General features: G+C 42.5%; 1 protein-coding gene across 2 annotated transcripts in view; it reads right to left on the reverse strand.

The window, feature by feature from the left end:
• The window catches only part of LOC150087601 (ras GTPase-activating protein nGAP-like), a 604,257-nt gene extending 601,563 nt beyond the window's left edge, over nucleotides 1–2,694 (reverse strand). For both annotated transcript variants that reach the window (XM_090369159.1, XM_090369157.1), the window contains exon 1: nucleotides 2,577–2,694. In XM_090369159.1, the coding sequence (XP_090225285.1) occupies nucleotides 2,577–2,646 (70 nt within the window). In that variant the 5' untranslated portion in view covers nucleotides 2,647–2,694. The remainder of the gene's footprint in view (nucleotides 1–2,576) is intronic.
• Between the last annotated feature and the right edge of the window lie 7,469 nt (nucleotides 2,695–10,163).

A 10,163-nucleotide genomic window follows, 5' to 3' on the forward strand; every position in this document is an offset into this window, starting at 1 on the left:
AGTTGGATGACTAGTGAAGTTGCCGCATTACTTGAGCAGAAAAAGGTGGCATGGAAACGTTACAGAGCAACAAAAAGTACTGAAGCCTATATACCATTAAAAAATACTCCACGAGGAGGGTTCCAAGTTGGATGAATAGTGAAGTTGCCGCATTACTTGAGCACAAAAAGGTGGCATGGAAAGGTTACAGAGCAATAAAAAGTACTGAAGCCTATAACAGCTACAAGGTGATGTGTAATAGAGCCACAGAAAAGGTTCGACAGGCAAAGGCAGTTTATGAGAAATCACTAGCAAACAGAGCAAAGAGGGGGGGGGGATAAAGAATTCTTCACATATATAAATGCCAAGAAGAGCAGGACAAACCAGATCGGACCTTTACGTAAGGGAAAGGGGATAGTAATAAATACACCAGCTGCCGTTGCAGATGAACTCAACAGTTATTTTGCATCGATATTTACAAATGAAAAACGTTTTGTGGCAATGGGAAATTGTGGGCGCGAAGTTAAAAAATATGTAATTAATGATATTGAAATTTCGCAAGATTATTTAATGAAAAAACTTTCGAGCCTACGGACCAGTAAGGCTCCTGGAGTTGATGGAATATACCCTATCATCTTAAGAGAGGCGGCAAGCGAGTGCATTGAACCATTGAGGCTAATTATGCGAGCATCACTAGACTCTGGGGAGATTCCCTTGGATTGGAAAGTGCAAATGTATCTCCCATACATAAGGGTGGCTCTAAAAGTGAAGTTGGAAATTATCGACCTGTCAGTCTGACTTCAGTAGTAGGGAAAATCATGGAGGCAATGATCCAGGGTGGAATTCAGGATCATTTGGATCGAATTGAAATTCTCAAGGATACTCAGCATGGTTTCGTAAAGGGAAAATCATGTTTAACAAATCTGGTTCGCTATTTCGAAAGGGTCACTCACGAGCTGGATTTAGGGAATAATTTCGACATTGTTTATTTAGATTTCAGCAAAGCTTTTGACTCAGTCCCACATGAGCGGTTGCTTTATAAGCTGGAACAGGTTGGAATCACTGGGAAAATCCTTAGATGGATAGAAGGATGGCTTCAGGGCAGGAGGCAGAGGGTTGTGATAAATGGCTATTCCTCAGATTGGGTTGATGTAAGAAGTGGGGTTCCCCAAGGATCAGTATTAGGACCACTGTTGTTTTTAATTTTCATAAACGACATTGATGAAGGGATAGAGGGCGTGATGTCTAAATTTGCAGATGATGTTAAAATTGGTAGAGTAGTTAATGATCAATCACTGTCAAGCTGAGCTTCTTCAGAGAGACCTAGATAGACTTCAGGAATGGTCAGAAAAATGGCAGCTGTGCTTTAATCCAACAAAGTGTAAGGTATTACATCTGGGAAACAGTAATCCCAAAAAAACTTATTCACTTGGTGGAGTTCAACTTAACCCAGTACTGGAGGAAAGGGACTTGGGTGTTACGATACGGTCAGACATGAAATTCTCTGAGCATTGTAAACAGGTTGCAAGGAAGGCCCACGTTGTCCTATCGATGATCTATCGAACTTTTGCAAGTAGAGATATGGACGTGATAATCCCATTATATAAGGCTTATGTTAGACCACACTTGGAATACTGTGTTCAAGTATGGAGACCGCACCTGAAGTAAGACATCGAGCTTCTTGAAAGGGTGCAAAGAAGGGTAACTCGCCTGGTGAGATCGGCAAAAGGGCGTCCTTATTGAAGAAAGACTTCGAATATGTGGGTTGCAGAGTTTGGAAACTAGACACCTTAGAGGAGATTTGATTGAGGTGTTTAAGGCTCTGAGAGGCATCAGTAAAATGAATGAGGACGAAATTTTCAAGATTATAAATGATGCTAGAACTAGGGGACATAAATTCAAGTTACGGGGGGAAATGTTTAGATTGGACTGCAGGAAGTTTTATTTTAGCCAGCGAGTTATAAATTACTGGAATAAGTTGCCTTCATGGGTGGTAGAGGCCGACAGTTTGGGGAAATTCAAAGTTCATCTGGATAGTACTTTCGGGTAAGGGAAGCACATAGGATGATAGGTTTAATTTCCTTTTTATTTTATTTTTTTTTATTTATTAATTATTATTATTTAGTTATTTATTTATTTTTTTTTTTTTGTTTTTATCATTGTTTTGTTCGGATTTTTTTTTTTTTTTTTGGCTGGTGCAGCATAAGCCATAGGCTTTCTTGCACCATGCGGCCGTTACTAATACTAATAGTAATACTAATTAATCAAAATATTAATCAAAATAAAGATAATAATAATAATAATAAATAATAACAAAATATATTTCATTCCTAACACAATCGAAAATCGATGTTTACCCCGTAAAGTTAGGACAACAGAAGCACTCAAAATTGGAGCAAACTCAATCAAGGATTGCAAATTTTTATTGCAGAAGAAGAGAAAAAACGGTCATAAATTCATTGAGAGTGCACCTTGTGAGGAGTTCGGGCGTCACAAGGTAGGCTGATCGTGACGTCATCATTCTAAGAAGAGCCATTCGGCAAATGCGCGTAGTTTGACACGGGCTAAGGAGCGGACACAAAAAAAAGGTTACTCACTGGTCGGTGGCGAAGATCCTCTGCTGACAGGGCCGGCGGACTTGTAACAACACGACAGGGCATACGGCATGGCTCAGTGGGTGGACCGAATCTTCGGGAAATGCTCTGGTTTCGGCATTTTGTGGTCCCATCGCAGGGAATCGAGTTGTGACGCCTACCCTAATTCGGCGTGTTGTGTGCACGGGCGGGCGAGCGGAAGTAACTTCAGGAAACATCCACCGAAGTCGAGAACGGATGTCCGAGTCAGCGGGGTTGGAAAGCGAGCCCACGTGACCGACCATTGCCCGTTGCACGCTACTTCCCGAAACGAAGTTGCGGAGAAATTGAGCGCAGATGAGGAGGAATAACGCCCGCTCGCGCAGCCTTTACTTTATCTATTTTTTTAAAAATTTATTAATAACAAGATACGCAACAGGTAACCAAGACTGTATCTGAGAGCAGAGTTGAAAACAATAACAAGAAACTCGTCAGGGAGATAAACGATTGACACGAACAGGTTCAAACATCAAAATCATGCCCTCGTGGGTGGCACAGTTGATAGGATTGCCGTCCTCCCCACAGTTCATTAGTAATTGCAAAACACTTGAATTCGAATCCCATCGATGACGGGAGGAATTTCTATGGGTATTTTTCAAACCGTGGCTGAGTTAGTCGGTCTCGGGCGAGGGTAAGGTGGTTTTTCGTCCAGCACACAGAAAATTATACGGACAACGTGGCTACGTATATATTGCTGCGAAAAGTCCTACAAGAACATTAAAACGAGATGTACAAAAGAAGTAGTGCATTAAGTTAAGTTACAACAAATAATAAATAAATGAATTTAAGAAAAAACTTTTAAAAAAATAAATAAACTACATTAATTAAATGAGCCACTTTGAAGTTCAAGAGAAGTGTAGATGGAGTTCATCGGTGATTGGGAATTGTCAGAAAAGTCAATCAGAGAGAATCATTCGCTGATTCTGTTTAGTGGACTGAACTTCATAGAGTCCGTGGTAGCAGAGTCAAGCGAAACAGCGTAAGATTCCTGACTCTTCTACAAGGAGCAGAAGTTGGTTTTATTGAGGATATTTGGCTAGAACGGTGATACCAGCAATGACTCTTCTAGTGCTCAGAGGACTCAGGTGAATGTAATCACACAGCGATTCATAGTACACTGATCGGGGCGATGACTGTTCACCTGGGAACGACACCTGTCGGAAGTTCATAGAGAGTGTGGACCGGAAATGACGCAGCCATGTACGCTCAGTGGATCCTTGTATGTGTCGGGTTTTTGAATTTAAATCCTTTTTTTACCTCCGTGGAACAATTTATTTAAGATTCGATCAGTTCGCTTCTTAATAAACAATTCTCCATGAATAATTCTCTTCAAATAAACAATTCTCCATTCAAATCTCGACAACTATTTTTTATACTTTCTGCTTGTCTTAACAAGCTTGAACTCTGTTATTCGTGGTAAGTGTAAAGTGTATTCGTGTCAAACGGCACCAGGGGTTTTCCCCCATCTCCGCGTAGTATACATTGTCATGTGAAACAGAACACTGTTGAGGCCAGAGATTTAAAAGTGTATGGATTTTGTACATGTGTACTGCCGTGTACCGTTGTTCATCTGGTCATTTAGCCGCTGGACCCCTACTGAGGCCCAACGTTGCCCACACTTGGCCCGTGGAGGCAGACCAGGTACACCAGTATTACAATTATTTACTCAGCAGGCCCTGCCACCTAATTTCCTGAGATTTCAATGGCTAGGGCCTATGTCAAAAAAAAAAAAAAAAAAAAGGGGGGGTAGACACTAGAAGTTTAAGTAAGGCCGAGATAAGTTTTAAATGAAGGTTAGGTTAAATTTTCACATTGAAGTTTAGTAGCTTGCAGTGAGACATTCACGGTCGGTAAAGGTAGAGTGGGGGAAGACTGAAGATTGGGGGGAACAGGTAGAAGTATGGGGACGAAAGAGAAGGCGATCCCAGGAGTGTCAGTGGAGCAAGCCCCACCAGGGAGAAAGGGTGGAGCAGGGGAGGGGATGAGACAGAGGCCCATCTCTTCCCCTTCCCTGCCTAGGGATGGGGTTTTAAAGGTGAACTGGGAAAACGTGCCCAGTTCAGAACGCCAGGCGACGTGCTGCAGCAGAGTTGCTGTGGTCATGTGGTCCAGTCGTTGTGTCGCACATGGGAGAAAGAGTCCCGTCCAGAGAGAGAGAGAGAGAGATCATTGTCTAGTAGAAGTCCGCATATATGGAGTCGGATCGTCTATCATTTGCGATGGATGTTTAATCCTAGGAGAGAGAGTGAGGAACCACCATAACGGCCATAGACTGGTTCAGTTTAGATGCTCATGTGCAGGGAGCCCTGGGCTATCGGCGTGCATTATTGAATCCAATTTGTGTTCTCCTTCTTGCAAATAAGTCTTGTGCAAATTTGGCTAGCGCACTATATTCATCGAAGCTGTCCAGGAGATGGTGTTCCCGGTCCTGAGGTAAGTAAGTTAGTCTGGTGATTAGGATTCCACGTAGGTCGTCGTACAGTGGACATTGGTGCATCAAATGTTGTCAGCTCTCGCATTCCCCACATGGACAATGTGGGTCCTCCACAAGCCGAAGCTTGTGGAAGGCTGCAAGTTTTTCATTGAAAGGTCCGTGACCCGTCAGGATGTAAGTGGAGTGCAGTCCTGGGTGGAGCCAAGGCGGTGATTTAGGGTACACTTTGTGTATGTCCGGAAGAAATTTCCTTGTCACTTCTCCTTTGGTGCTGTTTGTCCAGCGGGTTTGCCATTCTTGTTTTAGATGTCCCAATAATTGGGTCTTTTCTATCTTTCTGTCATTCCTAGGTTCGATGGTGTACCCCATGAATGTGACGGGCATCCCTTTAGATAGGTAGTATGACAAGCCACACCTGACAATCTCCAGGTCCAGCGGGAGAACCCCCGCCAGCACTTGGAGCGCATGCGCACTGACAGTCCTGCCTGCGCAGGTTATTGTTATTATTATTATTATTATTATCTGTTTATTTCCATAAGGAAACCACCCCGGGACGGCAAAGTGCCAGGAGGGTGCTAAGTACAAATCAGGGTACGAGATACTACGTGCAGTGGGTTACATATACTGAACACGTAGTCTCGTCCCGAAATATTATATACACATTTTATGTTTAATATATACAGTATTTACACATTAATGATTCTGTACATACATTATACAGCACATATAACTTACATATTAACATAACTGTTACAGAAGGTATATTTTTACAGTCAACAGATTATTGTTCTTAAAGCAGAAAGCTTCACTTTTATTCACAATTCTTTGGTACTTTGCAGCCGATTCATATTTCGGTAAGTCTGTACGAATCCTGGAAGATCTCTTTCCGGTATGTTGCATCCTTACACAGTTTTTCGGCATCTATGTGTAGTGAGTTAAATATTCTCGCTGCATTTGATGGGAAGAATCTTTGCAGGCTACTAAGATTGTTCAGGACTGAACGCAGTGGATTATTTAGTTCTCCGCAACGTCTAGCAGTGGCACGCGGTTTAACTAGAATATTATCCAGGACTGGAGCATCCACTCTGCCTGTGAGCATTTGTGCGAGAGTGTGTATGTTCCTGTTAATTGTCCGCTGCATCCAGGGTGTGATGTTAAGGTTTGAGTAGAGAATGGCCCTTGAGATAGTAAAAGGGTGGCCAGCAACTCTGTTAAGCCATCGCAAGAACCAGTACTCGATCCCAAGGACGGACTTATAATGTGAATCTGGAGCTGAAGACCAGATTTGCGAGGCATACATTGCAATTGGCAGGACACACATTAAAATGTACTTGGTCGCTAGCTGAGGATCCCTAATTCCTACCAGTTCCTGCCTAGTAGCCCATAAAGCGGCGAATATTTTTGTCTTCATATGGGCGAAGTGTTGAGCAAAGGTGAGTCTGTCATCCCACTTAAGACCCAGGTCCAGGTGAGAGTGCACTTTTTCCACACTAGACCCGTTCACAGAGATTGAGATGTCATTTTTATTCTGCTTGTAACTTATGGTCATTTGGGCAGACTTCTGTGCATTAATACGGAGCCCGATGCAATCCAGGTAGCTCTCAAATTCTCGGATTGTGCTATTTGCCATCTGGCAAATACTTTCTGCTGATTCATGGTCTTTGGAAGTGATGAAGAATTTTACATCGTCAGCATATGTTATAAAATTGTAGTACCGTGCAAGAAACGGCTCCAGGACGGCCGCGAAGAGAGTAGCCGAAAGAACTCCCCCTTGAGGCACTCCTTGCGAGATGGTAAAGCAAGATTGTAGCTTTTGGTGCTTAACAATAAGTTTCCTATGTTCTAGCAGGCTGCTTATTATAGTTAACAGATTTCCTCTTACATTAAAATAATTCTTTAAAATCGCAATGAGCGCTGGAATTGAGACGTTGTCGTAGGCTGCGGAGATATCCAAAAAAATAATATCAATTTGCTTTTTCTCATTTAGTGCTTTCTGCACGCGAAAAAGGGTTTCCAGTAAGTTTGTTATTGTTGATCTACCCGAAATAACTGAGTGCAAATGTGGTGGTCTATGGCTGAAGCAGTGTTGATTGATGGTGGGAAGAAGCGCTTTTTCGAATACCTTCTGTAGGGTGCAACTAACAGAAATTGGTCTGTAATCCTTAGCCAATTTTGGGTGTTTAATCTTTGGTATTGGGGTTACAATGTAATTTTTCCAAGCTTGCGGGAAAGCTCCTGTCCTGATGATTTTCTGATAGATGTGCAGTAATAGATCTATTATAAATGGGCTACTTATCTTAAGGATGAACATTGGAAATTTGTCTGGTCCAACAGTGGCCTTATTGGGCAGATCGTTGATTGCTTTCATTACGCTCTCTTTGGTGATTAGTATTTCACTCAATGGAGGTCTTGTTGGTTCCTCTCTTGCCGAATAGTTTCGCTTGTTTAAATCTTTCAGGAATTCCAAAATTTTGTTACCATTATCAGTGTTCTCAATTTGATTCAGTCCATGCAGGTTACTAAAAGTGTTATTAGCCCATTCCTTGAAAATGCATTCGGTCATATTCTCTGTGCTATTTCTATTGCTAGTAATTCTTTTTGCTCGTTTTAGTTTGTTATGAATAACACTGCAGTGTGCCTGTCGTTTTGCTTTGATGAAATGTGCTCTTTCTTTCTTATAACGAATGTGATCGGCAGGATGACCCGTTCTTTGCCATTTTCTATACAGTTTTTGCTTCCTGAGGAAACTTGCTTTCAGTTGTGGGTTAAACCATTCTTTTGTTCTCTCAGATATTTTGATTTCTTTTGCTGCTCCTTCCAATGCTGTTTGGTATAGCTTTTTAGTGATCATTTCTAAAGCTTCGTCTACTGGCTTTTCTTGCAGGTCATTCCAGTTGTAACTAGTCAGGTGACTGAGAATGACCTCTGCATTAATATACTTCACGGAGAAAAGATACTTCCTTTGCTTTTCCCAGTTCGTGTGGTTACCCTGCATGTATTTGTGTATCTTCAGTGCTGCTTCTATTTCAATGGGATTGTGGTCCGACTTAAATTTTATGCAGTTTTGCGTTAGCCTTATGTCTAAGGAACTATGGTACAACAGGTCAAGTTGCTGCATTCCCCTTGTCACTGGTGTCGGAAGCTGCGTTAAGTGCAATGCACCCAATGTCGCATCCAGCTCTTTCTTGGCCTCCCTGTGTTTCGGAAGAGGCAAATTAAAATCTCCCGCTATTACTGTGTCGACTGATGGCTTTAGATTTGCAGCAAGCCAAGCATAGAGTTCGTTTCTTGTCTCCTTTGTGTGCTCAGGTGGGAGGTATATGATGCATATCTGTATTTTCACGTGCTCTTTTGAAAAGGTAACGCAAATCCCTTCAAAATTATTTGAATTGGTTTTTCGTTCTCTTATAGACTGGTATTTATTTTGATAGCAAATTATAACTCCCCCTCCTCGCCTATCTGTTCTTCCGGTTCCCACACATTTGCAGTTTGCTGCCGCAGTTAGCCGATCTAACTGTTTTCCATTTCCCAACCAGGTTTCGATTAGGCAAATGAAATCCAGGTCCTCGTACATCATCATCGTTTGTAGGGTGTGGAGCTTATTTGAGATGCTCCTCACGTTTTGTACAAACAGGTGGATGTGATGTTCTGCATTCCCAGCTGGGGGTAGTTTTCTTGATTGCTATTGAGCCCGATTCCTTGCATCATTTTTAACCAGTGGTCTGGCCCATCTGTCTCTGTAGGGCTTGACTAAGGTACCTACTGGCCAGGCGCTTACGTCTTGTAGGCGAGTTGCCTTATCTGGTGGACAAGAGATTATAAAGGAGGAGTAAGCTGGGTGTCGTGTTTTCACTTGCTTTACTTCCACAGTTATCCCATGTTCGCCCTCACACATGGCTTTAATATTTTTGGGCTGTGTTGTGGGTCCCAGCCTTGATACAAAAATTTGCTCTCTGGTTGCAACGGAAGTAATGTTGTACATTTCAGAAAACCGTTTGTTTGTTTCTGGTGTGTTACAGGAAGACACGTTAATACTTTCTCTGTGAACTGGATTACGTCGTCGGCCGTCCTCGGCGAGAGTAGGCATGAAATTTTGGGATGGGCGGGTTTTTCTACCCTCAAAAGTGTTATGCTTTTTAGGTAGCATAGTGATATGCGCATAAGTGAGTGGGTTTGCAGGAACATGATTTGAGGGGGAAGATGTAACTCTCGCGATCGTACTCTTGGAATACATGCATGCCCCAATCATTTCAGTTGATTCCTGTTGTCCTAATATTTCTGAGACTTCTTTATTTTGGTTTCGACTTTTCCTAGTGGAATGTGTGGAGCCATTTCCTTGTGCTGCCCCTAAAGTTTCACTGGGTTTGGTGCTATTGCTTGCGAGGTCCTGCTGCAAACAGACAGTTCCCGGCTGGGCTTGAAATTCACATATTATTTGGCTGTCTTGTAGTTTTGCAATTCGTTCTGATACGTTTTCCCCCGAATTCAATTCTTTTCTTGTCTTCTGTTTCTGATTTTGAATGCTTTCTGTCCTCCTGTACAATCCATGCATACCACTTCTACTTTTCTTTGGGTAGCTCTGCCTCGCATAGCAAGTTTCGTCGGTTACGGGGGCCGCTGAGCCACCTTGTGCAACGAAGACTGATTCAAAGCATCCTAGCTTTTCCTCCAGTCGTTTAAGGGTGTGCAAAATTTTACTGTTTTGTTCTTTGAGAAGAAAATTCTCTTCCTGCAGTTCCTGTAGCATTTTATGTACAGGGATGAAATTGCTCGCGAGGTTTTCAGCGTATTCCACAGCCTGCATCGAAAAGGGGCTGATGCAGTCTGCAAGGATATCCTTTAATTCCGTACGCGAGACATATTCTTTACGGTTCTCCTCCTGCCTTTCATTCGGGCTATGATTGCTCCTCTGTCTAGCGAAAGCCCCTTCAGAGTGCTCGCAGTCTTCCGGGCAAATATCGCATCCCAAGGTTTCAAAAATTGATCCTTCAGGATGGCCCAAGATGCCATTTCCAAGGTCAGTCTGCGAGAGGATTTCTCTTGTTGCTTGTTCAAGGTCATTAATCTGTTCTGTGCAAGAATCTTCACAAATGACTTCATTAGGTAATTCTTCATTA

Source organism: Mastigoproctus giganteus, chromosome 3, assembly GCF_048544385.1.
Source record: "Mastigoproctus giganteus isolate SK-2022 chromosome 3, ASM4854438v1, whole genome shotgun sequence".
NCBI lineage: Eukaryota > Metazoa > Arthropoda > Arachnida > Uropygi > Thelyphonidae > Mastigoproctus > Mastigoproctus giganteus.